The following is a 27,445-nucleotide window of genomic DNA, read 5'->3' on the forward strand; positions in this document are numbered from 1 at the left end:
ATCAACCACAACACGATAGGGAGCGAACAACTTTTACTTCACACACGACAGCATGGTACTGCTACTACTACGAACAACACGACGTTGAAGCGTCTGACAACAAGGCAGAGGGCCCACGGGGATGCGACGGTCCATATCTGTTGAGAATGGAGTGGTATGATACGAACTACTACTAAGCAGCTTACCGCTGGCATCCAAGGGCCTAGCAAAGGTCCTGAAAGGCTCCGACTCACTAGCTGGATCAGCCTCTACAGGCGGATTATCATGTATGATAGTATCAACCCCAAGACTGAGAAGAAGGTTGTCCTCGCTGACAACAGCAGCAACCCTCCTCCATCCTTACTCTCGTGTTGCCATGTTATGGTACTTAGTAGGAGGTCCCATGGCCTTGGGCATATATGGCTTGAAGCCTGGTCCTAGCCCTGCATGCCTCGACTCCCTATCATACTGCCGTTCCTGTTGCCTGAACAGTCACCCTACTATCGCTCCAGGAGAGCCACTCACTGTACCTCATGGTAGCCTCTGCTGGCAGGGTATCTATCTGAGAGACGGCCGGTGCCAGAGGCTGGGGACGGACCTACAGACCTCTCCATCACCATTCCCTATCCCTGAGATCCTCACCTGGCTATTGTAGAGTCGAGGGCCGTGAGGACCACGACGGGCAGGAGAGTCCACTCGAGAGCAAGAGTCGGACGAGGAAGCTCCGTATGGGCCCAGGAACGCGGCCCGGCCGCAGATATGGTCGCGGCAACGATCCTGAGAACACTCCTCCACCTTCAAACAACACCTCGAGTTCGTCGCAGGCCTACTACGCTACAGTGGCCATCACAGGCTCTAAAGACATAGATGAAAGCCCAACCTCGCTCTACCTCATATTGCCGTTGGGCCCTCCTGGGCAGCGTGACAGTATCCCAAGTGGCCCTTCGGTCTGTACATGTCATCGTTGATAGGCGATCATCAGGTCTGAGGTCCTCACCCACTGATCTCCAGGCCTTCTTATCATCATAAGGGCCAGAGTCCAGCTGCGAGAAGTCAACTCACAACGCTCCAGCTGAGGGGTACTGACCAACTACCTTGAAAGCAGCAACACCATAGTAAGCCCTAGAACAGGGAGGGTGTTGATCTGTGGACTCCCGTCTGGGAGGGACCGAACCTGATCACTTCACACTGTCGTCCACCTCGGAGCTGGGTACTACTACAACTATTGTGGAAGTGTGTGAGTTGGGTCCGCCCTGTGGTGCCCCCAAGCGGAGGGCGGCCAGCTACTAGCATCGGCCTGCTGCCTTCGTCATGGAACCTTGCGTTGTTCGACCTCCTCTGTATCATGCCATAACGATCATTGAATTCCCGGACCGCCTCGAAAGTGTACCGTACCCGGTCTTGAGATGTCATCTGGTGAGATAGTAACCAGCCCTCAGTGGAAGCTACAGAGCCTTACATTATCACTGACACTATCTCCACAACGGCTCCCTCCCAGCTCTCCTCGAGACCCGACATCAACGCCCTCATGCTGGCAAAAATTCTCCCTCACACTGGTCTCTGAAGACGGAATTGCCCCCAAGGTCAGCCGCACAGCCCTACCAGGGTTAGAGTACTGAGGGGAAAGGCTAGGCGCATCCTCCTTGACAACAACTCCCCCATCTGAGCATCTATGCGACTGACATTTTCGCGATCCTATTGACCACTCCTTGGTATCACACGAGCACAGGCTTTCAACCCTACCTTCCTGCCGAGCGCCCGTGGGACATCCGATGGGCACGAAAGCCTTGAAGCCGCACAGGGACAGCGTCAATACCCATAGACCAGCGTATCTTTGGGCGTACCCTATGCAGGGTGAGAGGACTGTGGCTTACTCTTACTTGTCCCTTTGATAGACCCAATGCTTGTTGAGATTGTCTATCTTCTTCGCAGCATGCTCCTTATCCTCGTCAAGACGAGTCCATTCCTTCCGTTCCCTCATAGCAGTAGCCACTTCAGACCAAGTGACGGAGCTCGAGAGGGCTTCTGCTGCAGTCGTCCTCACAGGGTGGTTCCGCCGCTTACTCTAAATAGTCTACACTGAACCGAAGGCACATCGCCTCTTCACCTACCACTATATCAGCAATCATATCCTCCATGTTAGCGATGACCAAGGCTAGGGCCTTGGGCCGATGAGAGCCGTTAGTTTTAGCCATACAGATGATGTCACTAGCGGTGACACGGCCGTCGTCGTTAGTGTCACACTGTGAAACGAAGGCTCGTACCTCAAACGATGGGAAATTGAATGGAAGGATAACCTGGCCACTCACAACCCGATTGAGGATGTAGCCTTGAGGACCCAAACCCGGCGTCGCTATCCCGAGCTTGGCTGCCTCAGTCGATGATGATACCGCCTCTACATCTGCGGTAACTACGGTCCCCGAGGAAATCCAGCAGGGATGAAAAGTAGAGGGTGGGGCCGTACTCTTGGGCCTAGAGAGCTTCTTTACAGATTCATGCATCCGCTTCGGCACACGGAGTGAGGCGGGCTTAGATGCTTCCACAACACTGAGGCTCCACTGTACTCTATCGTACTGCTCACGACAGCCTTACTCTGACCATCCTATTGCTGGTGCCGAAGCCAACTCAGCCGGGGTTGTTGTCGTCTCTTCTTCTTCCGTACCCTCCACAGGGAGCGACCCGTTCGCCAGGATGATAACCTATTATTGACAATGCCTTCAGCTGCAACGTAAAGGGGCCTACAGCTAATATATTATCGGTAGAAGAGATGACAGCCGCTCCTAGCTCTTTGAAGCGGGGGTTGAGGAGTTGCTCACTGACAATGTGCATTCGATCTTCTGGAGGCAGACTACTCAGCCAAGCTTGTATTAAGTCCCCTAATCCAAGGCGGATGGGAGGCGAAGTAGTGTCCTTAGGATACGTACCAGTTGGGGTCGCTGGGAGGAGGATGCCCAAAGGATGACAGTCGGCACCCAACTGATACCCAGCACTCATACAAACATCCCTGTGTAGACTAGAGTACGTTGTATAGTAGGCGGCTTCCTTAATGCCTTACCTTAGGTAGTCTTGGAGTCCCACATCCTCCATCTTGTCCTGAGCTAGTGCCCTACAACACTCAGCGGCTAATACCGACAGGCCTGAGATGGCTTAATGCAAACCACACACACCGTCAGGTACTGGCCTACTGGGAGATGCCAACAAAGGCTCTGCTGCTGCAACGTCTTCGAAAGAGTCATCGGCATTGCCGTCGGTATCACCCTCCTCCAGTCTGCAAGAGCTGTTCTGCAATAGGCGGGGTGCAGTCTTTACTCGTTATCAATGTGTTCGTCTTTACCGATTGGGTTTTCATCATCAACAAGGTCGTCCTCAGGAGGGTCTCCCCGTAATGACCTATGCAGCACCATACTACCTAGCTATAACCCGAGCTCATTCTACCCTACGAACCCTTTGGGGTCGGCTCTCAGCCGATTCACGGCCTCCAGGATGGTGGTCTCCTCCATATTTCGTGTCCAACACTGTGCTCGAAGGTGCGCAGGAAATCGATCACCGGGGCGAGCGCTAAATACATCAGAAGGCTGATGCTGACTGTTGCTACTGACAGAGGCCGGCGTGCTAATGAGACGTTGTAGAGTGATAGGTGGTTGAAGTTGACATTTTTCCTTTCCGGTTCCTCCTCCCTTACACTAGCGTTTCGACGCACTTTGTCTAGTACCTACTACTCATCTACTCCTATTAGTAACAGTCACACTAGAATGTACGGCACAAGGACAAAGACTTATCAAGGCAAGGGGGCTAAGCTTGGTGAGACCGGCAAGTTCGAAGGCGAATTCAAGATTCATACCAATGGCACAGTAAGCTGGGAGTTGCGGAATAGAGCTGTGAGGTGGAGAATCTTGAGGTTCGACCTCTCAAGATTCAGAATAGGTCGGATTGTGTAGGCACCCTACCTCAAGGAGACCACAGATCTTTTTGATAAGCTGTATGCTGCCCAAGAGGAGCGCGTTGCTGCCCTTCCTAAGGACCCTATCACCATCATCTTGCCTGATGGGACAGAGAAAGAGGGCCATAAATTTGAGACTACCCCTCTAGATATTGCCCTCGGTATATCCAAGGGCTTGGCCAACTCTGTTGTGGCCGCCAAGGTCCTCTACACAGAACCTGTTGACAGTATGGATCAGGTAGTAGTAGTAGTAGTAGTAGTAGTAGTAGTAGTAATAGTAATAGCTCTATTCATTCCTTTCCTTTCATCAGCCCTGTTAGGTTGTTGCTGCTGATGACGAGTCTGATGTTGGTTCCGATGCTGGTGATGATGATGAAGAGGAGGATGGGGTCCAGGCCAACATGGTCAAGGCTTGGCAGAAGGAGGTAAGCTGCTATCACTCCTCATTCTCCTCGTTATATTGTCGATCCTACTGTTAGACCGTATGGGATTTATCGAGACCCCTAGAGGGCTCGTGCAAGCTTGAGCTCCTCAAGTTTGATTCTCCTGAGGGTAAAGACACTTTCTGGCACTCCAGTGCCCATATTCTGGGTGAGGCCCTAGAGCAGGAGTATGGTTGCTATCTAACCATCGGTAAGCCTTACTTTATCGTATCAACCTTCCTACTACGTCCTCAGGACCCCCTCTCGAGAACGGTTTCTACTATGATGGTTTCTATGGCAACCACAAGTTGGGCCCAAATGACTACGAGAAAATCGAGAAGCGTATTGCATCCATCGTTAAGGAGGATCAGAAGGTACTTGGGAAAAACCAAGTCAATTGCGCTCATTGGTCGTCGTCAGTTCCAAAGACTGGTGGTCACCAAGGAGGAAGCGTTAGAGCTATTTGCTTATAATCCCTTCAAGCTCCAACTCATCTCCACCAAGGTAGGATCTGTCGAGGAGGAGGAAGGTGATGGACGACTGTGTTGTTAGGTCCCCGATGGATCTCTGACTTCGGTCTATCGCATCGGCTCTCTTGTGGATCTCTGCCGTGGTCCTCATCTCCCTCGCACAGGAGTTGCCAAGGCCTTCTGGGTTAATAAGAACTCTCAGGCGTACTGGCTAGGAAAGGTAGTAGCAGTAGTACTACCTGACCTTACGGTCCCCTCAGGCTGAGAATGACTCCTTGCAACGGGTTTATGCCATATCGTTCCCTACGGAGAAGATGTTGAAGGAATATAAGAAGAATGTCGAAGAGGCCATGAAGAGGGACCATAGGCTTATTGGCAAGAAGCAGGTAGGACCGTCTAGACTGGTGATAGCGGCATCGACTGCTTGTGCCAGGATCTGTTCTTTTTCCATCCGACCATGTCCCCTGGTTCCTGCTTCTGGACCAGTCATGGTGCGGTCATCTACAACAAGCTCGTGGACTTCATCAGAAGGGAGTATAGACTTCGTGGCTTTGACGAGGTCAGCTCTCGGTCTACCAGTAGTAGTACTATGACGCCCCCTTTGGCAGGTGATTACCCCTAACATCTTTAGCGAGGCCCTTTTCCAACAATCCGGTCACTGTGGTAACTACAAGGATAATATGTGAGTCCATCTGGTGCGATCGTAGATATTGGGTATGTTTTTTCCTCTACTGCTCAGGTATAGTATGAATATCGAAGGGGAGACGTGGTACCTGAAGCCTATGAACTGCCCCGGCCATTGTATGATATTCGATCAGAAGGTATTAGTACTTCTACTAGTAGAATTTGGCCTTAGCGCGGTATGCATTAGGTCCGATCCTATAAGGAGCTCCCCATCCGTATGGCCGATTTTGGTGTTCTACATCGTAATGAGCTCTCGGGTACCTTATCCGGCCTCACACGTGTGCGGAGGTTCCAGCAGGATGATGCTCATATCTTCTGCCGCCCCGACCAGGTTAGTCCGCAACCTTCCATCTTGGCGATGGCCACTGTCACCTCCTCGTTGTGCAGGTCCAGGACGAGATCACTCATGCCTTGGAGTTCCTCAAATTCGTCTACAACACCTTTGGTTTCGACTTCTCGGTAATTGACTGCTCTCAGGCTTCCGCTCGACTTGATCGATTTAACGCAGGTTTGCCTCTCGACCCGTCCCAAGAAGGCCATTGGCTCTCGAGCTATATGGGACACTGCTGAGAACGGCTTGAAGAACGCTCTCGAGGCTTGCGGCATCGATTACGATCTGAATCCTGGCGATGGTATTACTTCCACTCGGCTTGGATGGACCATTACGACCCTTAGGTGCCTTCTATGGTCCTAAGATCGATATTCGTCTTCGGGATGCTCTGAATCGTTATCACCAATGCGGTACCATTCAGCTCGATTTCAACCTGCCAATCAGGTGATCCCCGGTTCTATCCCTGGTTGTGTATTTTTTACCTCCTCCAGGTTTAACCTGCAATACCGCACCGCTGAGACCGAGGAAAGTGGTGATGTTCATTCCGTATCAGAGGCTGCTAACAGTCCTGCTGATGACCACCAGGAGAAGGCTGGCCAAAACTCCGCCGCTGTTGAGAATGTCGGAAGCAAGGCTAAGGCAGATGAGATCACTCTAGGAGAGCTCAAGCATGGTCAGTTGCCCAGAGAACATAGTCGTCGAGTTGCTCACCGTCAGGTTTCGAGCGCCCTGTTATGGTTCATCGTGCGATCCTTGGTTCGATTGAGAGATGCACTGCGATCTTGACGGAACATTATGGCGGCAAGTGGCCATTCTGGCTTTCACCTAGACAGGTTATGGTCGTACCTGTGAGTGACAAGTACAGCGACTATGCTGAGTAAGGGACCTCAGTAGTGTATGGTACAGCATGTGGTACTCTGTAGTTACCTCCGGAAGCAGCTGGTGCGGTTGGGCTATGAGGCTGATGCTGATCTTTCCACGAGGACTATGAATAAGAAGGTTCGCGAGGCACAAGTTGCGGCTTATAACTACATTGCTGTTGTTGGCGAGAAGGAGCAGAACGACCTTACTGTCACTCTGCGGAAGCGCGATTCGGTAGGCAGCTTTATAGTGTTGGGATTCGGTACGGTTCGCTTTAGGTGAGACCGTTGGGCACGTTTGGTATTGCGGAGATGCTGGATATGTTCGAGAAGGAGTCGGAGGTGAACTCGGATGACCTCCGCACTATCCAGCCTTTCATGGGACGCTTGCCTGAAGCCTTGGCTAAGCTGCCGGAGCCACTGAAGAATGAGGAGGTGAGAGTTGGGGATGGTGTGGTATTGTTAACAGGCCAATAGAATTCTTCATAAGACATCATCAGTCTATCGTGATCGTCGTGGTTAGGATGGCTCAACCGCTCACTGCTGCAGTCACTCCTTTTCTACCGACAATAAGCATCTCACAGTAGACCGTAGCAGTACCAACATCTGGTGTCCAGTTGAGCCGTTAGACAAAGCATCTCGTGTGCCTCCTGCTAGACCGTCGCCTATGACAGCCTCGACTTATATCGACATCGCTGTTATGGCGACAGTCCTCGTGTGCTTTATATATATGCTCATTCTCTACCTACCTATGACGGTCATCGGTTCCTCCCTGTTCTGATTTTTTTTCTTTTCTCTCGATTTTTCCTCGAGTTTAGAGTGCCGTTGGTGATATGAAGGATGTGGTTGTATTTCAGGGATGTTGTCATCATCACGCTTGCGAGAACTGTGAGGGGGAGAAGACGGAGTAAATGTTGCCAACAAGAGACATACTGCTGTTGACGATGGTGAATGTAGTATATTCGTTTCTCCTGTAGAGGACAGTTCCTCCCTCATCAAGAATGTTGATACTCTGTTACCATAAATAGCGGTGAAAGTGTTGTGTTGTCTGCTATTGTGGGGGACACTGTGGATTATTCTGGGGAGGTGTGATCGAGATTATTACCGTCAATTTCCCGGGGATAGTCGGCAGGTAGGCGCCATCAGTGTAAGCGATCTGGCGGCGTCGGTAAACGTGGGAAAGTCTAATCGTGAGAGCAACGAGGCTCGTTTACCAATACATTATAGACCTATTTTGTTTTCACTCGATGATCTCCTGTGTTGGTTTGTCATAATCAGCCATTCTGAGTTGGTTATCTTGAGTAATGTCCTACATCCCCGAAGACTCCGGTGTGAGCTTCTTCGACGTGGCAGGAACGTCTTATGTAGAGTCCCAACAGAGGCCGATGCTCCTACTAGACGACTTGGACCACCAGCAGCAGCAGAAGCAACAAGCAAGGGACCATGATGATCACGAAGACGACTTCGAACCCGCTGGTACACCATTATCACATCTGGGAGTTTCCTCTGCCCGCATTTCCTCAGCTGAACCAAGCTCCACTTCATCGAACGTCGAGTTGTACGACTCCTTTGAAGAGGCTGTATGGTTGGAGAGCCGCACAGTGGCGGTGAGGGCTGGGATGGCGATATAGGCGACTATTGTTGTTAGAAGGTCCTCCCTGAGCGATTGGCAGTGGACCCTATATTGCACAGCGGTGCTGTCAGCACAGCGCCTAGCAGTCGCCCACATTCGCCAGGAATGTACAAGTCTCAACAACCATCTGAGTCCCCTTCCTCTAAGATCGGCTCTGCGAGGTAGGCATAATTTGTTAATTCAACAGCAACTGACGTGAGCTGCCCAGCGCCGTTCTAGCCGTAGCCTTCATGTTAGAGCTGCCGTATCATGCAGGTCGGCTTGTGCCAATCAGCCCACATCGTTCGATGCTCCCGACACCAAGGAAGATCGCCCGAGGTCTCCCTATGAACAAACCAACTCCTGGACACCAACACCGAGGAAAGTCGAGTACCACGGCACATCCCGGGCAATGTCGCATCAGCTATCTAAGGTTGAACTATGGACCTTCTCATGCTACCGACTACCTTCCTCTTTCAGTCGGAGAGGTGCCCACCCAAACAAAGAATATCACACTTCTCACCAACTCAACAGCATCAGGCGACCTCAGTGAAGGTCTTGCCCACTGTTAGGGTCATACATGTGAGTCATCGGAATCCCCTTGTTTGAGGGAGGCTCCAATGTAGGTGGCCGCCTCTCCCTCGTCACCCATGGCCTTCTCACCAAGACGTATAACATCGCCGATGCTGCAATGGCGATCCCCTCAACCTCTATCTCCTCTCAAGTCGCCCTTCCTGAGGCCTCGCACCATACAGTCGTACCTCCCTACGGCCAGAAGTCAACCTATGTATGTTAACTGGCCTCCTCCTTATCAAAGACAGGTAGGTCATCGACTCTCCATGGCTGGACTTGCTGCATCCCGTCTCCTCTAGGTACGTCATGTGTATCCCCCATTCGGGCGTACCATGACAGGTTATGGTAAAGTATCGACGACGCCGACGTACATGGGGAACATGACGGTGTGCTCATCAATGCTAGAGATGGCCAAATGTTATTTTTTAGGTTAATGGTGTCTCTCCTGTTATATTACAGCCGTTACCATCATCAATGTTATTCTATCATGCGTAGATCAATAATTAATAGTAACCTCTATAATAGAGCACTTTCCATCGATCTTAGATTTTCGTTCAAGCTAGTAGTCCCTCGGGCGTAGTATGAATCATAGTGTAATACGTATCTTCATTTGGCACACCGTCCATAATCGTGTTTGGTCGGCCTCAGCAGTCACAACAAAAGATTGTCACTAAGCCACGAGTTGACGAAGGTGAGTTTTCTCGGCTCGTTCAACTCGACCAACACTCTTATTCGCACTTTCGTATATACACATGGCCGGGGAAATGCTCGTGGCAACATCACGCCCATTGCACAGAACTGGGATGCTCAGTTCAGTGGGTAGCAGTCATCTCCTCATCGGCATTACTTCTTGTTAGACATGAGAATACTTCATCACGAATGATTATATGACATTACCGTTCAACCTGAGCCTTAGGAATACCCTTTGATGGGGAGAGTCGTTGACTCCTGACCCCGCACGAGATTAATCGTCGACTACCTCCTTCAACCTAGGAAGTATTAGTGTGAGCCCGTTGTGCAGCAGTGACTGGATTACAACGGCTCGCCTCCCCTTAACTCCAACACGGGACGATGAACGAAAGAATCAGAAGTATTGACGATGCTTCAACTCTGGCTCCAGTGATCCTCTAACTATTTACACTTAACCAGGGGAACTTTGATAGAGTTAGTCGACTAGGTGGTGTGGAGAGGACCGAAGACTTGCAGGGCTCCCCCCTGAAGCTTCGGTCACGGGACAGGTGCCCGACTAGGTGGTGTCGTATCAACGACTCACGTCTCACACGGGTCTGTCCCGTCACCCAGTCCACTCAGGGGGAAAATTCGGCGGCTGCCCGTTGAGCGGAGCCCCTCTTGAGAGAGGGCTACTTCAACTTAGAATCTATATCATCTCGTTGGGGAAATATAAATTCTAGTTTCAGTCTCAATTTCACGCTAGGACTCGGACCATGGCGGCGATCCGACCTCGCTCGCCCATCGAATCACTTCCTCTGGAGTTGACCCTAGCCTCTGGCGAGACTTTCCAACAATGGCTCGGGCTTCACCGTTCGAGTCAAAGAGGCTTCTGCTGCACTCACGATGGGTTGAAGTTATTGGCAAGTTCAAGCCCCTACCGTAAAGGTAGTAGTACCCCGCTTCTACCACTACACTCTCTGCTCGTCAACGCTGGCGTAATAACAGAGCACAGAGCCTCCCTAAGCGAGGTGGACCGATAAGGACTACCGAACATAGCAACCCAACATGGTAGATAGGGAAACACTGAGCACTACTCTACACAGAGTTAAAGTGTTACGAAAATGGTACGGCGATATAGCTGATATGCCTTTTGCAGTATCTTGAAGGCTCAGAACGAATCTTGAGGACGGCTGACCTTCCATAACTTAACGCTCTCATCATCGCTAGCACTAGCCAGCAACCAGGCGCCATCCGCTTGTCTCTCGGGGAGAAAGGCGACCTAAAAGATGCCGATCGCGTAGTCCATGAAACTGGGAGACCCTGGTTGCTGGTTAAAGTTTAACTAGGCCCTAGTTAAAGTTTAACTGGGGCCTAGTTAAACTGGTTAAGTTTAACCGTTAAACTGGTTAGCACTCGGCTGAACCATACCGAAATGGCCTAATTGCTGAGAGGCTTACGCTGTTAACATCACTAGTATGTGTTTGCCTCCGTCCCATGAGCTTGGCAGAGTTGGCCAGCTCCTCATGCCGAGCCGACATCCTTCCACCAGTGCTCGACAAGGTGTAGGCGAATATCCGTACCGAGTTATCGCTGAGACAAGGACTTTCAATCTCGATAGCGGCCGTCATGGAGAACTCACCCGCCAGCTGTTGCAGCGATGATGGTACCATCCGAGGGGTCCAAGACAGTATCCATATCGTATACTGGCAACCCGTTGCCCACTCTGACGGTATCTACTCCAAACACCATCTGGACCATGGCTACGAATGGCCAACCTACCAACGCATCCCCACGTAGGTAGATCCGCCTCCACCCTCACGGCTTCACTCTTGGAATACCCAGTGAAGGTTTGGGCTGTGTACCAATTGGCCAGACCCAAGGGACCCTGTGGCAGCTGAGACAGAGAGAGGGGGAGTAACGATAGTATATGGTAGGTTGAAGGCACCTGTATTGAGGCATCCTGATTGGGTTGCTGTAACCAGGCCTTTATCGCACCATCACCAGCCACTGATAGCATCAGCGGTTGCGAACCCGCATCGATTAGGGATATGTTCCACACTGTCGCTGAAAGAGAGGAAAGAATGCTGGCATGGATTAGTGATGACAGCAACAGGCCACACTCACTTTCATTCCCCTTCAAAGTCTGAATGCAATGCCAATCATCATCACCACCGCCACCCTCAGGCGGGCGAGACCACACCTGAGCAACTTGGATGGTCACAACAGCCTCGCAGTAGACCTACTCGTATCGTATCATCGTAGCTAGCACTAAAGAGTACATTGTCAACCCAGGGATGCCAAGCCACAGACTTAACATCCTGGCTGTGAGCCTGTAGTATGCCAACACACTCGAAGTCGATCTCAGCCCCTCCCAAGGGAGTGTCCTCTAAACATACCAACAGAGTGCCACAGACACTAGATGATCCCAGGGGATCACTCACCATAGTCGTCGTCAACTTGACGGTCGGGCAGGACATCACACTCCTCCCACACCCATATGGTCTTGTCGCGGCTACACGTGGCTAGGTACCTGCGACGAGGGTCTTATGAAGACAATAACCTCTAGAGGGTAGTGTCACGCTCTTACTTGCCACTAGGACTGAAGCATGCATTCTTCACTTCATTCTCGTGGCCCTGAGTTGAGGGATATGGGAGCGCAGCAGAAGGAGGAGGAGGAGCTCACCTGTATGGTAGCCTTGTGACGGACCAACAACTCGTCTGGATTGGAACCTTCTACAGCCCATAGTGACACTGAAGCATCGAAGCATGCCACCACCAACGTCTTCCTGAGGAGCAAAAGCATCAGAAAGGCAGACGGAGGACGCATGGTAGTAGGCTCACCCGTCTTGGAGCCAATTGACTCGCCGTAGCGTCCGAGTGTGGTTGGTGGTGATGGTCTTCACCAGCGTCAGCTTGGGAGTAGCAGCGTCCTGCAACAGGGAATGTGATGGTAGAATAAAGGTAAGTCAAATGACCTCTCCCTCAGGATACTGTATGGTATACAGCAGTATATCGGGCCTTTGTCCACACACAGCCAACAGAGGGGCTCCGGGATGGGCCGGTCGCCAGGCTGCCGACCACAGGACTCCACTGCGGACTGACTGGGTGTCGATACAGCTCAATGAAGTCCCTAACGTCGAGGCCGCCGCCGACATGAAAACCAAACTGCCATGGGAGAGGTAGCTCATCCCGAGTTCTCCATAACGCAAGACCATGGTGAAGGATAGTGCGTACTAACCACAATCAACTGGAACCACCGAGCAGCCAAGCCCTGAAGTCCGAGTTGCTCATCATAGCCTTGGGAGGCTGCTGCTCCTGCTGCTGCTGCTGACTCGCTTCCTCCACAGCTGGCTGTGCTTCCTTCATAGTAGCAGCAGGCTGGGGTTCCACACCGTCCATAGGATGGGCTTTGCTAGTTATGGGCCGGTCGCTGGGGGACACCTGATCGAGTGAGCTATATGTAGTACCAAGGAGGTGTACTACTTTTATAGCACGACCGTTGAGCTCACACCCATTGATGGCCTCGGCGACCTTCTCAGCGGCCTCCTTGGTGGCCAGCTCTAGATAGGCGAATCCTCTGGATTTACCTCTCTTATTGCGAACTATGAGGCATGCTGTCACCAGGCCTTGCTCGGCCATAGACCACCCGACGAAGCTCTGTAGGGTATTCTCGCTGAGGAGGATACCATCCATAGACAGAGCCCGCTGAAGGGAAGGGATTGACATCGCTTCCATGCACATGTTCAACTACATGTGTTGGTGAGTGAGGAAATTTTGGGAATTCCTCATTGGCTGCCGTGTACTTCGTGAATTCGTGTGAATTTTCATGATATACAGTGTGTTCGATTTTAATAGTCCAAAATGAGAAAATGTTGCAACTTCGCTAATTCGGCGATTAGGAATCTGAAACCTCTAAGATTTAGAGGTCTATAAGTAAGCAATATAATAATATGTATAATCATCATCCGTTTCAGATTCCTAATCCTCGAATTAGCGAAGTTGCAACATTTTCTCATTTCGGACTATTAAAATCGAACTCACTGTAGTGAGAAAACTCTTCTAAGTTCAGGTGAGGAGAGCGAGCATACATTCCTCCAACACCAAATTGCTTACTCCGTTTCAAAGGACAAGTTCTGGACGAACAGTGTCCGTTCTCGTTTGCCTGACGTCTTATATTCCAATAACGCCTTCTTGTCCTTCGGCTGTGGGGCCTTAGACCCCATATTGGGGGCCTTCTTCGGTATGCTCCTTTCTATCCTCAACACTGGACCATCATCACCCTCCAGGCGTAGACTCTCCAAGGCCAGGCACTTGTCAGCCTCCTCAGGTTTGCCAAAGTGCACCTACGATTCAGCCCATGTACTGCGATGAGAGGAGGAACTACAACCGACATAGCAGAGGTGTGCATCCGGGTTCCGAGGATAGGTGACACTCTCCCCAGGGCACCCCACACTATGGAGGGCAGCCAGGATCCTGGAGGCGTCCAGTGAGACCTCAGATTGGTCTGCGGCCTCCTCCGGTGCCATGACCAGAGTAGTCGGCTCGAACCTGTCATGTGTCTTGAATGCTAATGTAGACCGTCAGGGACTCACAGTGGCTTGGTCGGACGGGATATCCGAGCAAATATTTTGTTGCCATGCAGGACTTTCTTGTCCATCAAAGTGGCTGCCCGCTGGGCTTGACTATGGGATGCAAAGTCGACGTAAGCGAAGCCCTTCAGATGGCCTAGGCGGTCTCTGACCAGCCGAATGGCTGTAGGCTTCAGCGGGAGGACGCTGTCCCTGAGAACGGAATGTCGGCTTCGTAGAGAGCGTCGACTCACCTCGAAGGTTTACCGGAGTTGTCCTGATCAGCGACCTCCTGCTGGGAGGCGACCTCCTCCACAGCTGCTGCTGCTGCTGCCTCACTGAGTGCATTCTCAATATCACTCTCCTTAGTTGTAAAGGGGAGGCCCGACATGAATACTGTACACTCCTCATTTACAGAACCTGTCACTAAATTGGATACCTTTGAAGAAGGAAGGCCTACCAACAGCTCTAGCCAACTTATTCTTGCTGTGGAAGTGATGCCCTTCTTGGACCACAGCCTCGCCACCGCCTTCTCTCCTGTTAACCCCCTGACCCCTCCCCGAGTCCACTCTAGGCCTTTTCATAGGAGACCCTCCCTGACTCGTCGGTCGCTCACTCATAGGCTCGTAGGGATAACACTATATCGACTCCATCCCATCCAATGAGACCCCCAAGAACAACAGCGATATCGAGCTTGAGGAAACATTGTTATGAAACGTAGACTGCTACGTCGGGCAGGAGAGGACTACACTGGAGAGGCCTCTCCCTCACCATCATCCTCATCAGTCGTAGATACTTTCTGTCGTTTAGTCTGCGGTGATGAGCCGGCCCCGTCGCTATTGGCATCACCCACCTTCTTCTTCTTCCGTCCTGGTAGACACTCTAGACATACTTCTCGCCAATCCTCTTCCGTGACGGATTTCTGAGAGAAGGCTCCTCGAGTGGACGAATCTGGCAGCTTCCAGGCCTCACCTTGCTCCGTTGATGCTGCCATAGATGTGCCATAATCTCCAACACGTGGTTCACGGTGAGCACCTACCACGCTATACAACTACTATCGATGCTGCTGCTGACGCTGGCGGCTGACCTTGGAATGGTCTCCCATATCGACCACTTCCCCTAGAGGCAATCGGGCCGTCCTGAGGCCCAACTCAGCAGCCTTGTCTTTGGTGATGTTCTTATGACGATTCTTGTCAACCAGTCCTCCTATAATGTAGACAGTGTCGGGCTCAAAGGACCACATGGTATCCTCAGAGTCGGCCGTGAGGTACACAACTTGTCGCTGCTGCTGTTGTTGCTGGTCGGCACATATGGTACGTAGAGGACGATGGTCCAACGTGAAGCATGTCCACTGGGAAAGGCCGCTGTTCTTCTTCAAGTGCTGATAGGGCACGACCATAGCAAGCGGGGCAGGGAGAGGGATATGACCTACCCGATGCATGTCGCCGTCTTGAGGGCACGCGGTGACGAGTCTAAGAGGCCATTCACACTTCTTATTCGCGCCATAACAGAACATTAGCTGTTGGGCCAGGGATGTATTCTCCCTAGTATGCATCTCTGCACGGAACTCACAGTCGAAGAGTATCTAACAAAACAACAGCTCATCGATACAAGGACAACAACATCACCCTGTAGAATTCCGACCAGCAGGGCCCTCGAGGAATACAGCGGGATGAGGCGAATAAGACTCACCAGTGGGCTCATCAACGCCTTGGCCTCGGTGTCGGCCCTCATCATAGCGTTCCTCTCCCTACGGAGTGGATTCTGGGTGGTACTGCGGCCTCCATCACAAGCTGCTTGGTCAGCAGACCCTTCGGTAGGGCTACTGCTAGCGCCACCATGACTGCTCTTCTTCCGTCTGAAGGTACTCTCAATCAGTCGCTCCTCCATCAGAAGGAGGCTTTCCGACTCACAGCCACTTCTCCTTCTTCTGCTCCCTCCTCTTATTCCGTTTCCGCTGCCTATTGGACTCCACAGGGGCGTCGAAGGGGGGCACATCCTCCTTGACGGACTCACTGTCGAGAGCTGATGGGCTATTGGTGGAGACTGATGATGACATACCCACTGAGGGACACAGTGACGTACACCTCTGCCGCCCCAAACACCACAACAGGGGACCATGGCTCAATGGAAAGCACCAGTAACGACATATGCATGCTAGCAATACCGTCACTACGACGAAGCCTTAGCCTCTCTGGCCGTATCCACGCGTGGCTGGGAGGAGGAACCTGAATCGAGTAGAGGTGGATAAAGCAAGCAAGACGAGCAGGAGCTGTGGCGGGCGGACTCCTCTCCATAGCAGCGAACTCGGCAGCCATTTCCTTTAGGAGTTGCTCGTGGTCCCATACTTCATTATCCTCCTGAAACGAAAGGGATTACTAGCGTAACTACAGCGGCCTTTACCTCGACTTCCTCTGGGGATAGGAGCATCTCAAACAAAACCGAGAGGTCTATCCCCGGCTCTGGGTGGGGGTTCAAAGGGTACAAGCTCGATGATTTCTCTGGAACGACGAGAAGTGTCACAGGACAGCGGTGGTGTTTTAAGGGGAGACTTTTCAAACGAGGAGGCTCATGACTCGACCCACGATGCCGAGAAGGAGCGGTACTCCACGGAAGAGCAAGTGAGCAAATCTATACTCTTACTATCAGTTGCTGATGATGATGAGGCAGCTGCCTCCCGAAGCTCCTGTTGGGTCTTCAGACGTAAGGCATAGTCCGTCGGAGGGGCCGCCACTTGCCTAGACGGCATCGTCAACATCTGACTACCACGGCTACCTGGTCATGTCCTCCTCCTCTTCCTCCTCTAGGTCCGGTATGATAGGTATACCATCGTCGTCATCCTCATCATCATCCAGGGCGGCAGTAGCAGCAGCAGTACGCCTCTTTCCTCCTTGGGAGCCGCTTCCAGCTGTGGCCCACCCGACCATCGGTGCCTGCTAAGGGCCTCCTTTCCTCGGGAAGCTGGGGCATATCCCACCACTTGAGGAGGAGGGTCCGCGACAGTAGAGGACCCTCCACCCGCATCCTTCCCTCCATCATCCTCATGCTGAGGAGCTGCTGTCGAAGGCTCTTCCCTCGCTGTGGTATTGCCCGAGCGCCTACGGCTGAACATAGACGGAAAACGACGACTGAGTCCCAATAGCCCCACCTACTACCAACACAACTCCCCAACCGTGGCAAAAGCTCAGTAAAAATGCAGCTACATTCACCCGAATTAGTGGTCGCCCCTGGCCTCCCCTCGGCCTTGTCCTACTCAGTACACCATCCCTCGCCTCTTCTTCAATCCTGTGTGAGGTCTATAACCATGCCAGACCCCTTGCTACTAGAGGGGGCCCTTCTTGTCACGTACCTCTCTATAGCACCCTTCTTGTGGACCTTCCTAGCCCTACTGCCCCCACCTTCCAGCATAGGCCTTTTGCTACCACGACTACTCCCCAGCTCAGCTACTGGGCCGACTCGATTCTCATGGCACATCTCGCATCTCCGATCCGTTGCCTTGTTGAGGAAGGTGCAGACACTACAGCTCCACGCCTCGCCTATCCCCCCATGTTCATGGCTCTCAACAGTAATGCACTCATCCACCGCCACCCTGCTACTACTGGCCTTATGTGCAGCTAGAAAGTCCCCAAGAGTACCTGCGAGGAGCTCTATAGGGGGCCCGACATTCTCACGCAGTACTCTGCCCCTGGGGCACAGCCGTCTGGAAGGAGGAGACCCTCACTCCCAGCAACCGAATAGGCTTCTTTAGAGTCGCCAAGGCTGTACTCATCAGCTCACTCGCTGCCTCATATAAGAGCCTCCCGCTTCGAACCTAGAGCCCTGGGTGCCCTCTAGCCCACATCAAGACCCTCCTACCTCCCTCTTCAGGGTATTGGACTTCTGCTTCACATCCCATTCGAACGTCTTCAGCTTCACCGTCACACAGCGACCATACTGCTCCTTTTCAGCACACAGCTCCATAACCTGTGAACATAGTTCCTCAAGGACCTCATGGAGGTAGGCGGCTGAGCCGGACTTCGCCGTTGATAGCGACCCTGAGGGGGGGAGGAGGGCATCCAAGGCTCACCAGTCTACCAGGCCCTACGTTCCTGGCTGATGGACTTCGGTCCCGACTCGGCGGCTGCAGTAACATCCTCCATATCGGTCACCCCCATGGCTGCATCGATGAGCTAATTTCGTGGCGCGTGACGGAATCCGAGCTGCATCTCCTACCCAATGACCTCCACTACTAGACATCGCGTGAAGTAACTCCGCCGCTTTGATGATGATATCACCAACCTTATGGATGCCTAGTCCAGCGCTGAGCTCTCGTTCGCTAACTCGTCCAACACCATGCAACTAACTGGAGACTTTCCCAATCTCCTATACCGCTTAGGGCAGCACCTTCCGGATTGGCATGCTATGTAGCCACTCCAGCATCCCTTGGGTCGTCGTTGGTACCATAAACTGGCCATTGGGCTTATTAACATCAGATGCCATCTTGGCCAGACGGAAGCATCCTCTAGCTATACCCGCACTACATGTGAGGCCACTACTCTTCTCACAGACCTCCTCCCGCATACGGGAGACCTGCTAGTACTCTTGTATTCACAAAACGCCGTAGCGACTACCAGCAAAGATGCAGCTTCTACCTCACTTATACTCTCATCCACCATCGCTGCCTCTGCCACTTTTGCAGTAATATCAATGTACGCCTAAGTGACCTCAGCCGACCCCTACCACTACTACAACTACTACCTCATCTAACGAGAGCATCTTCATAGGGCCATAGAGCGATACTGTATCCTTGAAGATCTTACTAGCAGCTTGATAACGGGGCATGTCCACAGGCTTGAACCTGAGGCCCCCCTCCATCATCACCACAACCCCAGAGGGCCCTTCCAACCTCAATTCTACGCCTTGTCGCCGACACAGCTCACGTGCTATAAAGCCGGGCATCGCCGCGCGGACTCCATACCTGCAATAGAGCGCCTCAGAAGACTCCATTGAGATTGACTCACTTCCGAGCGACGTAGTTCGCGGTTGATATCATTGCGTCGCCGCCCACCGCGAGAGGGACGTCTGGACAGAGCGAAAGGCTGACGAGAGTTGAGCTAGGAATGGTAGTACCATGAAGGGAAGGGTCGTCTCTTATCTCCACAGCAGCATAGAACATATCCATATCGATCACACAGCACCATCGTTCCGACTCGCAGGCACAATGCCTTCTCGCAGCCATTATGATACTTGAAGTGGCGAAAATATGGTATAAAAACGTGCCAACTTCCCTACGCATCCTTCTCCGCCTCTCTCTGTTCCTTTTCCTGTTTAGTCATTGACCCAACAGCTTCCTTGATAGCCTCTATACGTTCATCAACTTTCCTATCTTTCCTCAAGGCTGCAGCATGATGTGTGCCTACTACTCCCATCACCAGTCCTACTACCCTCCTCTACTACTATTCTTGCTCATCTCCTCAATGACCTTCAATTGCAGCTCTTTATCCACATCATCCATCCCGCCCTTGTGAGCTGTGAATACATACAGATGAGACTTATCGGCCTTCTCCTCCTTGCAAGTGCTCCCCTCCGTTTCTCCAACCCCCCTTGCCGAGTCCATTAATATAAACTACCCCTCGAGAATTCTGCAGAATATTCTCCTTGACAATATACAAGCCCGGCAGTCCGAATAACAGCGAGAGCGGTCCACGGCAACACCCAAAGTGTGGAGTTTTACAATAGTAATACTCTCCTCTGGAGCATCATCCTGCAGATAGTGTTGATGAAACCCCTCCCATGATCACTGGTCAACGCAAGCAGCGCCATCTACACACATTCAGCACGACTCCAGCCGCTGAGCAGTACGAGCCCTCTCTACTGAGAGGATAAGAACTGTGACGGGGGGCACAACCTCACAATCAATATTACGAGGGGTTAATGGTCACTAGACGACAATTTTGTGATAATGAAAATGATAACAATAGTAGCACCAGTAGCTTCTCTCATACTGCAGCCTCCTCTTGAAAATAAAAGTAGTATCGGGAGAATCACAGCGAGTGCTCAGGCGAGTTGCCATCTGGGACATCCCATGCTGTATAATCCACTTCTGTTAAACCATACCTGATCACCACAATACCATCGACACCTAGCCCCATCCCCCCTCCTATTACAGATCCTCCAGACCAAGATCTGCATCATCAACTGGCGACTCGAGCGGTATGGTCATCTCCCCCTCATGAGAGCTGCCAACACCAGCCTCTGTATCGCCCTCCGTGTCGGCAGGGGGCTGCTCGGTCTCGGCTACTCGAGGCTCGACAACTGCAGTGACCTCAGCACTGATCTCCCCGTCACTAACAACAGCCTCCCCCTGGCTTCTATGAGAGCCCTTCTGACACTAATAGCATCTACCGAGCCTTCACCAATAGAGCGACACACCTCCTCCTCCTCCTGACCGGATCTGCTCCTACTGCTACCACCCTTCGTGATGTCCTCTGTGTAATGCCGCGTAAAACCGGTCCGACAATCAACAAGGACTTGCCGAGCATTCTGTATCGTTGGGCTATGGTCATCGACATGTGTATCTTGACTCGACCAAGACTACCGCCCCTCCCTCAATACTAGAGTAACACTACCATAAAAGGAGAGGAGCACTTCCACGTTATCCACGAATTCCGACAAAACACCGCTATCCAAGTCGGCCCTAGTAAGTGATATACGCGTAGCCTGGTCGTGATAGAGTACCCCTGGGCATGGGAGAGGGACACGGAACACTGTATGAGGCCCAGGGTAGGTCCGCAGCCTAAGAATGACCTGCGACAGGAGATACTCAGTAACCCTCCCTCATAATACTACATCCTCGCTAACAGGTATACCCCCATTAGGTATGGTAAAGGTGAGGATGGGCTCGTCTACTCTTGACCTCTTAGCTGGTGCTGAATGGTCCCCTACGGGTTCCCAACTTGAATACAATTTCCGTCCCTGCTGCCATAGGTCTAGATAGGGCCTCCATCCGACCTTGGATGTGGAGTTGGCCAGAGGAGTGCTGTCTACAAGGCAACACTGAGGAATAGACAGCGCTTCGCTTCGCGTATTACCACTATCGCAATTATCATTTGCCATCACAACGACCTCAACGATCTTCATAATGACTGGTAGAGGGGTGAGGTAATCCCCTCCCACGGTAGAGTCAGTGCTGTCCTCATCACTAATACTACTACTGCAAATGCATCGGTAAAAGTGGGAGAGATACCTACCATGGAGGGGCTATTACCGTACTACAGTAAAGTACAGTTACTACCGTCTCTGACTCGGCAATAGGTCGTCCTCCTTCAACCGTAGAGCCTTGCATACTCTGGGTACTGCTTCCAGAGGGTGGCTGTAGTCGGCAGGGAATAACCAGAAGAGTAAGCACGCCGATACTACAGCCGTACGAGTAGGTAGGCCACTAGGTATGCAGTGTAACTACCCCAAGGTGGTCTATGGTTATGATCTGTCGACCCAGCACTACTACCGCAACACATCGTGTTTGATCTGAACTGAGCCACTCCTCTACTTGAAGACAGATCTGAGCTGTTTCGATAAGAGGTGGGTAGGGTAGGCCAGGGAATGTAATATCCTCCACTACTACTGACATCGTTGGGAACACCTCTGAAGGATCGTACCTAGTAAACCATCATGGGTAAACTTCGACCTAAGATTCCTCGAAAGCCGACCTCCGTTCCGACATGTTGAAAATCTTGCAATTGCCAGGAAGGGCCGCGGCAATTGAGGCGGCCCTATTTTTCTCAGGGAAGGGTATTATGAATATCCGATCAGCCAGCTGTATAATAGAGTTCCTTCTGCTAAGCTTCTCGGTGGGTGAGTCAGCGGCTGCCGTTGCGCGATGGAGAGTCTCAGCGGCCTACTAAAGACTACATTTTGACCATCACTACCACCTTCTCCACTACCTGTTGGACAGCTGTGGTCACTTTATCTCCCCATTCCATAGAGGATACCTAAGAAGGGCCTCATCGTCTAGCTAGGGAGAGTGGGCATCCTGATAGTAGTACTTGATTGGCTAGGTCATGAGCCTGGACCTGTATTTTGGCAGCAACGTCCTGTGAGTGCCTCTGCAAGGCCGCCGCCAAGTCTTGACCACTCTGCCATAGAGTACCCCATTTCCTCCCATCAGTGGCATCTTCTGGACCACTCATTATTATGATGAAATACAGAGGGGCAATTGACTAGGCCAACAGCGCAAAATGCTACGAGATTATCGGCCGTACGCTTTTTCTTGTGCATGCGTGCATGATCGTCACAACACCACGTCGTGTCGTGGTCGTAGGTGCTCCTCGTCCCCTTTCCCTTTATGGGCGTAGGTAGAGGCCACTGTAACCCTATTACTGATGTATGAGGACCATTATTTTCATAGGATGAGTTAGACCTATCGACGCTGGTTCCCCCTATAGGCTTTATGCTACTCGTATACGGTCAATTGTTCACGACTCCGCTGTAGGGCTTTACCACCAATACTACACCTTTTCCCATCCAAGTTTGGCAGCGTTACACGCAAGAAAGTTAGCGTACCACACCGTGTCAGCGCGCAACAGGGATGAGTAGCATAGGAGTATTTTTCGTCTTTGCTACTTTTCCCTGTTGCGTTGAAGTGTCAAACTTGGGCGTTTATTGTCAAAGTTGTATAAAACATTTCTGGCCGTGTCAAGCTTGCTTTCAATAGTGTGGAACTCGAATATAACCTCAAAGGATGGTATCAAACTTGAATGTCACTCTGGCGAACTTGAATGTAACATCTGGGGAGGTGTCAAACTTGTATAGCACGCTGACATTCTTGCGTGTAACGCTGTCGAACTTATGCGTTCACTTGTCAAACTTGGAGGGGAAAGGTGTAGTGTGTGCATAATACACTGATGACGATGTCTCTACGTCTTCGTCTCCCCGCATCCCCCTTATCAACACCTCTGTTGTTTGCCTCTCCTGCGACGTAGTGGTGTCGCCCAGAGCCCAGTTGAACACAGAGTGTCTCCCATGGCCACAGTCAACTATCGTGGCATCTGCTGCTGGCTTACGCCCACCCCTGCTCTTACCGCCTCTGTTGTTGCCTTACTGTGATGACATTATCACTATTCCTCCATCGATCGGCTCAGCCCTTCATTTTTCCATGTCCATCAGCGTCAATGGACCCGATAGGATCCTACTCTATATCGACAGCGGCAATCCAAGGCTGCGCGCTCCCCTATGTACTAGGGCAGAGTTGGAGGCTGACATCAGGGAGCAAGTCCTCAAGGAATGCGAGAGTGGTAATAGTCATCAACGTATCCTCGTGAGTATTGAATGTCCCTCTCAGGATCAACTTGGCTGCGACTATCCGTCCTTTCCAAACAAGAGCGCCGACACCGGGTGGCTGAACTGGTCAGGGAGAGGACTACTAAGCTCACTGCCAATGGAGGGATGGGTACTCTGCATTGCAACGATCACGATGGACTAGGCTGGGGAATACGAGCTAAATATGGTAGTAAGAGTAGCAAGATCGATTGTGGCGAAGGAGTTTGTGTAAGGCACTATATTAACCACATCCCTTCGCGAGTTTCTTACCACACTTCCGTTACATCTGCCGGAGTCCACGCTTTCATCCGCCAGCGTTGAAGTCCGGTTGAATTCTCCTCCTGAGGCGCTGTTGAAGTATCCTAAATTGGGACTAGTAAATATCCAGCAGCTCATTGACTCTGTGGAGGCCTCCTCCCATCACGACTCGACGGCCTGCCCCACAGCCTTCGACCTTGATAGTATCTTCCCTCAGCCTGGCGATATCGCTCTATTACTCATCTTCCATGTAGAGACCCTCGCCTCTTTCCCAAAGGAGACCCTCATTCACTTTGCATCCCGCTGTGTTGCGTGCTCTGTTCCCGTCTACATAGCGGTCTTCGGGGCCCAGCCAAGCGCTGACGACATGGGCCTTCCGGAGCTGCTCCTCATTGGCCTTTGCCTCGAGACTGCCGGCTGGTATGCTCAGTGTCCTATGTTGGGCACTCCGACCTTCATAAACAAGGACAGCGCTATATCCCCTATGGTACTGAAGGAGTTCTCCAACATTGTTGAATCAGCAGCTAATGGCAGTACGGCTACCGGCTCGGGTGAGATTACCGGCACTAGTTGTGGAGAGGCTGATCTCATCGATTTGGCTGGACCAGTGGAGACTGGTGGAGATGGTGATGCTCCTGCTGCCCACAGTCCGCTGGAGTTGGAGGGAATAGGGACGGTTGATTTGGTGGATAGCTTAGGGAATGGAGAGGAGTCGACCTTGGCTTCTCCCAAGGCATTGCAGCTGGCTGAGGCAATGGTAAAGTCTACTGATGTGTCCAGGAAGGTCTCAGCCGTAGCGGAGCAGCAGCACCAGCCGATATCAGTATTGGAGGGGGACTCGGTTGGGGTGCCCGTCGATGGCGATAGCCCCGTCAACCGACATGGAGGTTCAGCTGATGAGGTGCCTCACTCGCCAGAATCTACTCGGCAATCTCTTACAAGTTCCTCTTCTCCTTCTTTATCATCATCATCATCATCGTCATCATCGTCGTCTAGCGCACCCGCTATGGTTCCGGACCATCATCGATCCGAGCCGCCTGAGGCTCCGTATAGGGTTGTACTATCGCCTGCTACTGTTTCTGGTGGATCTGTGAGAGGTAATGAGGAAGTGTTGCCATCATCATCAGCAGTGGTCAGTGTACCTACGCAGGCTGATACTCCCTCCCCACTGCCTCGTGCTCGACTAGGGTCTGTCGTGTTGGGTACGCCGATGGAGACGAGGCATCCTTTCTGGGCACCAGGGGATGTTGGGCAACTTGAGGACGATCTCTCTTCTGGGATCGAGGCGGCCGCTATGGCTAGTGCTGAGTACTTGGCTGGCTTTGGTAGCAGGATATTTTCCCTGGCACAGCAGGCTGTGGCTACTCCACGAGATGATCCTCACTCAGATGAGGCACTAGCGCTGACCCACGCTGCCCTAGAGGGCCGACCGCCACCTCGACAGGGCCCACCAACAGTCGCTGAGTGTCGAATGGAAATGCCGGGGGTCTTCTCGAGATCTAGAGAGTCTATTGGCAGTAGCGTGTCATCATCATCTAGTGAACAGCATAGGTCTAGCCCTCGGCTAATCGTCATTGACGGCAGGGAGAAGGACAAGGGTCTGATGCATCGTCACAGTAGTCCTGTTACTCGGCAGCCCACAGAAGCCTTACTTCGTGTACCAACACCAGGAGGTCAGCTCGTCGCTGACAATGCCTCGGTAACGCCTTCCTTCGGCGCGTCAAGTAGTAGTGCAATTTTGGCCAGTGCTTGCGATCATGGCATGCACGATGCTTCATGGCTATCTAACGTATGGGGTTGGCTTCGTGACTATAACAGTGACCCGGGTTCGACCCCATCACCTGACATCGAAGGTTCAGCAGACAAACGCCGTAAGCTGCTCGGAAGTGCCCATGTGGCGGTCGCTGTTGCCGACCGTATATGTAGTATGGATGGTGGTTGTGATGAGGAAGCCTATGCAAAGGGCCTGGCTGAGCTGACCCGTGCTATAGGGGACCTAGAGGCCTTCGGGTCGGAGGACGTAGAGGAACTCTTAGTCCTCCTAGAGTCCGCGCTAATGATTGGACATCACATAGCGTCCTCGACGAGACAGTTGAGGGCATCCCCATCCACATCGGTGGTCAGCTCCCATCACAGGAGCATGTTGTCTACACAGCAGATACGTCTTCGAGGGGTGGTGACACGGTGTAAGGAGGAACTCCAACGCTTCACTCGTAGTGTTAAATATGCTACCAACCACCTCGACGCAAGCCCGTGGTTGTAGGATTAACTTTGTTGACTTTTTGTACGCATCGTTACACTTTTAATATTGTCATATTTGTCGTGTCTCCATCGCCTCGACGTCTTCGACTTGAGCTAGTGTGGGCCTGAGGGAGAGCTGGAGGGTGGATGGTCACCTCGTTAGTTGACTTACTAAAAATGGGTTGGTTATGGGGAGGGAAAAAGGAGGATAATGGTAGTGCAGAGAAGGACAGTAATAAGGAGGCAACAACGTCAAAGGAGGCGACATCGGCGGCCAGAGTCGAGGAAGTTGATCCGAATGTAGTGTCGTCATAGTGCACAAGGGTATCCATCAATTTCCTCTCGCTGTAGGACGGCCGGAAGGTAGCGGATGCTCATAAAGAAGCTATTCAGTCGTGCAAGCATCTCAAGGATCGATACGACCAATGCTTCAACAACTGGTACATCCCTACTGCTACTACTACCACAACTTCTGCAAATCATCATAGGTACCGGCATGCGTTCCTCCGAGGGGATCTAGCTCTCTCTTGTGATGAGTACTTCGAGGAGTATCGTGCATGCCTGGTGGAGGATATGGAGGCTCGAGGACTCGGCCACTTGTGTATGTTCGGGCCGGACAAACCAGCCGATTTTGACGAAGGCGATGGCTGAGCATTCTCCTCCTCTATAGTCTTAACGATGATCTTTTATGGTCGGTGTTGTCAATGAGAATATAATATAGTGTTCTATCCCGATACTGACACTTGTAGACACTACCACTGTGATGGGATAGAGAGCGATCTTGACAGAAAACACATCAGTTTGAGGGCATGGGGACAATGTATAGTCTACTCTGAGAGTGTGAGTTATAGCAGGCTGGGGAACTCGGATGAGGTACATGTGGAAGTCACCGCGGACATGCCCTGTGCTCCATCTGGGGCTTGACGAGGAGAACTGGCCATGTTGACTGATTTCTGGATAGTTGTTCGACTATTCTTCGAGGCGTGTTATATGGACTTTCTGAGGTCGAGACCTGCAGTGTTGCGTAGGAGTTACTTAGAACAGTCGAGATACAGTGTTCCACTATATCGGGAATGGAAATGAGCAGGTTGGGCACTCCTGCAAGAAAAGGCACCGTTGGGTGCTCCGCGATCATTCACCATCAAAATGGTGCCATCACTGCTTTATCCACGTACAACACCTTGAGCTGAGCTTGCTACACTCAGTGTGGGAAGATACGCCCATGGACAACTACAATTGTTGATGACAATATGGGGACGCCTGGTGGTTTCCGTCCTCTTCTATCGGAGTTCGTATGTAAACGTCTGTAGTAAGTGAGGAAACTCCTGAGCTCAGTTGAGAAAAGGGAACCTTGTTTCCAACACTGCAGTGCAGTGACTACGGTAGTCAACGCTAGACATAGCGAAGATGTTATCTCATACCGTCTTCCGTCGATTCGACCGAACTCAAGAGATGACCTCCTCGATGACAGTCTGGCAGTGTTGCCATCCATCCAGCATGCAACGACGTGCGATGTACGTAAAGTTACGAACAGTCAG

General features: G+C 51.8%; 12 protein-coding genes across 12 annotated transcripts; 4 read left to right on the forward strand and 8 right to left on the reverse strand.

The window, feature by feature from the left end:
- Positions 1-33: 33 nt before the first annotated feature.
- On the reverse strand, positions 34-3,479 carry Pmar_PMAR023714 (hypothetical protein; the record flags this gene model as incomplete). The annotated part of the gene is made up of 21 exons (XM_002785943.1): positions 34-137; positions 186-289; positions 344-463; positions 510-577; positions 622-774; positions 870-1,022; positions 1,074-1,153; positions 1,197-1,392; positions 1,439-1,539; positions 1,582-1,641; positions 1,723-1,811; positions 1,860-2,044; positions 2,091-2,389; positions 2,444-2,526; positions 2,572-2,678; positions 2,722-2,855; positions 2,904-2,983; positions 3,035-3,116; positions 3,165-3,247; positions 3,289-3,369; positions 3,415-3,479. 21 exons carry the CDS (start codon positions 3,477-3,479, stop codon positions 34-36), a joined length of 2,427 nt encoding a protein of 808 aa, XP_002785989.1.
- Positions 3,480-3,731: 252 nt separating this feature from the next.
- Positions 3,732-7,686, forward strand: Pmar_PMAR023715 (conserved hypothetical protein; the record flags this gene model as incomplete). Its single annotated transcript, XM_002785944.1, has 20 exons — positions 3,732-3,830; positions 3,918-4,157; positions 4,240-4,344; positions 4,399-4,552; positions 4,597-4,715; positions 4,762-4,845; positions 4,894-5,031; positions 5,072-5,197; positions 5,245-5,370; positions 5,420-5,493; positions 5,551-5,632; positions 5,683-5,826; positions 5,883-5,954; positions 6,004-6,127; positions 6,171-6,270; positions 6,318-6,499; positions 6,544-6,703; positions 6,750-6,921; positions 6,966-7,121; positions 7,544-7,686. The coding sequence occupies 20 exons, from the start codon at positions 3,732-3,734 to the stop codon at positions 7,595-7,597; spliced, it is 2,511 nt and encodes an 836-aa protein (XP_002785990.1). The 3' UTR covers positions 7,598-7,686.
- Positions 7,687-8,035: 349 nt separating this feature from the next.
- Positions 8,036-9,236, forward strand: Pmar_PMAR023716 (hypothetical protein). Its single transcript, XM_002785945.1, has 7 exons — positions 8,036-8,162; positions 8,211-8,293; positions 8,338-8,480; positions 8,575-8,731; positions 8,779-8,880; positions 8,925-9,119; positions 9,171-9,236. The coding sequence occupies exons 1-5, from the start codon at positions 8,130-8,132 to the stop codon at positions 8,849-8,851; spliced, it is 489 nt and encodes a 162-aa protein (XP_002785991.1). The 5' UTR covers positions 8,036-8,129; the 3' UTR covers positions 8,852-8,880; positions 8,925-9,119; positions 9,171-9,236.
- Positions 9,237-10,711: 1,475 nt separating this feature from the next.
- On the reverse strand, positions 10,712-12,698 carry Pmar_PMAR023717 (WD40 protein Ciao1, putative; the record flags this gene model as incomplete). The annotated part of the gene is made up of 12 exons (XM_002785946.1): positions 10,712-10,822; positions 11,001-11,133; positions 11,183-11,276; positions 11,323-11,437; positions 11,489-11,607; positions 11,668-11,743; positions 11,787-11,911; positions 11,985-12,073; positions 12,131-12,177; positions 12,227-12,329; positions 12,385-12,473; positions 12,519-12,698. 12 exons carry the CDS (start codon positions 12,696-12,698, stop codon positions 10,712-10,714), a joined length of 1,281 nt encoding a protein of 426 aa, XP_002785992.1.
- An 88-nt stretch (positions 12,699-12,786) lies between these two features.
- Positions 12,787-14,729, reverse strand: Pmar_PMAR023718 (conserved hypothetical protein; the record flags this gene model as incomplete). Its single annotated transcript, XM_002785947.1, has 7 exons — positions 14,572-14,729; positions 14,366-14,531; positions 14,136-14,324; positions 13,935-14,091; positions 13,657-13,886; positions 13,027-13,216; positions 12,787-12,984 (listed from the first exon to the last, which is right to left on the reverse strand). Exons 1-7 carry the CDS (start codon positions 14,693-14,695, stop codon positions 12,787-12,789), a joined length of 1,254 nt encoding a protein of 417 aa, XP_002785993.1. The 5' UTR covers positions 14,696-14,729.
- Positions 14,730-14,856: 127 nt separating this feature from the next.
- Pmar_PMAR023719 (hypothetical protein, conserved) lies at positions 14,857-16,232 on the reverse strand (the record flags this gene model as incomplete). The annotated part of the gene is made up of 6 exons (XM_002785948.1): positions 14,857-15,033; positions 15,084-15,146; positions 15,199-15,696; positions 15,804-15,969; positions 16,025-16,136; positions 16,199-16,232. 6 exons carry the CDS (start codon positions 16,230-16,232, stop codon positions 14,857-14,859), a joined length of 1,050 nt encoding a protein of 349 aa, XP_002785994.1.
- Positions 16,233-16,278: 46 nt separating this feature from the next.
- On the reverse strand, positions 16,279-16,471 carry Pmar_PMAR023720 (hypothetical protein; the record flags this gene model as incomplete). Its single annotated transcript, XM_002785949.1, has 1 exon — positions 16,279-16,471. A coding segment is annotated over one exon (193 nt), but the record flags the coding sequence as incomplete, so codon positions are not given.
- A 411-nt stretch (positions 16,472-16,882) lies between these two features.
- Pmar_PMAR023721 (DNA polymerase IV, putative) lies at positions 16,883-19,329 on the reverse strand (the record flags this gene model as incomplete). Its single annotated transcript, XM_002785950.1, has 12 exons — positions 16,883-17,044; positions 17,089-17,215; positions 17,461-17,746; positions 17,790-17,922; positions 17,967-18,145; positions 18,196-18,280; positions 18,324-18,449; positions 18,495-18,680; positions 18,722-18,805; positions 18,849-19,068; positions 19,112-19,172; positions 19,221-19,329. The coding sequence occupies 12 exons, from the start codon at positions 19,327-19,329 to the stop codon at positions 16,883-16,885; spliced, it is 1,758 nt and encodes a 585-aa protein (XP_002785996.1).
- A 49-nt stretch (positions 19,330-19,378) lies between these two features.
- Positions 19,379-19,707, reverse strand: Pmar_PMAR023722 (hypothetical protein; the record flags this gene model as incomplete). The annotated part of the gene is made up of 2 exons (XM_002785951.1): positions 19,379-19,506; positions 19,548-19,707. 2 exons carry the CDS (start codon positions 19,705-19,707, stop codon positions 19,379-19,381), a joined length of 288 nt encoding a protein of 95 aa, XP_002785997.1.
- A 427-nt stretch (positions 19,708-20,134) lies between these two features.
- Positions 20,135-22,279, reverse strand: Pmar_PMAR023723 (hypothetical protein; the record flags this gene model as incomplete). Its single annotated transcript, XM_002785952.1, has 6 exons — positions 20,135-20,207; positions 20,258-20,481; positions 21,640-21,748; positions 21,800-21,987; positions 22,034-22,081; positions 22,136-22,279. 6 exons carry the CDS (start codon positions 22,277-22,279, stop codon positions 20,135-20,137), a joined length of 786 nt encoding a protein of 261 aa, XP_002785998.1.
- Positions 22,280-23,244: 965 nt separating this feature from the next.
- Positions 23,245-25,066, forward strand: Pmar_PMAR023724 (hypothetical protein; the record flags this gene model as incomplete). Its single annotated transcript, XM_002785953.1, has 5 exons — positions 23,245-23,383; positions 23,431-23,595; positions 23,921-24,567; positions 24,817-24,974; positions 25,021-25,066. 5 exons carry the CDS (start codon positions 23,245-23,247, stop codon positions 25,064-25,066), a joined length of 1,155 nt encoding a protein of 384 aa, XP_002785999.1.
- Positions 25,067-26,084: 1,018 nt separating this feature from the next.
- Positions 26,085-26,558, forward strand: Pmar_PMAR023725 (conserved hypothetical protein; the record flags this gene model as incomplete). Its single annotated transcript, XM_002785954.1, has 3 exons — positions 26,085-26,207; positions 26,259-26,347; positions 26,396-26,558. 3 exons carry the CDS (start codon positions 26,085-26,087, stop codon positions 26,556-26,558), a joined length of 375 nt encoding a protein of 124 aa, XP_002786000.1.
- Positions 26,559-27,445: the final 887 nt, after the last annotated feature.

The sequence above is a fragment of the Perkinsus marinus genome (genome assembly GCF_000006405.1).
Source record: "Perkinsus marinus ATCC 50983 genomic scaffold scf_1104296931952, whole genome shotgun sequence".
In the NCBI taxonomy this organism is placed as follows: Eukaryota; Perkinsozoa; order Perkinsida; family Perkinsidae; genus Perkinsus; species Perkinsus marinus.

Coding starts and splice junctions, on each gene's coding strand:
- Pmar_PMAR023716 (XM_002785945.1), top strand. CDS start 8,130: ATGATGATCACGAAGACGACTTCGAACCCGCTG. Junction 8,163..8,210: donor AGACGACTTCGAACCCGCTG/GTACACCATTAT, acceptor GCATTTCCTCAG/CTGAACCAAGCTCCACTTCA. Junction 8,481..8,574: donor TCTAAGATCGGCTCTGCGAG/GTAGGCATAATT, acceptor CGTATCATGCAG/GTCGGCTTGTGCCAATCAGC.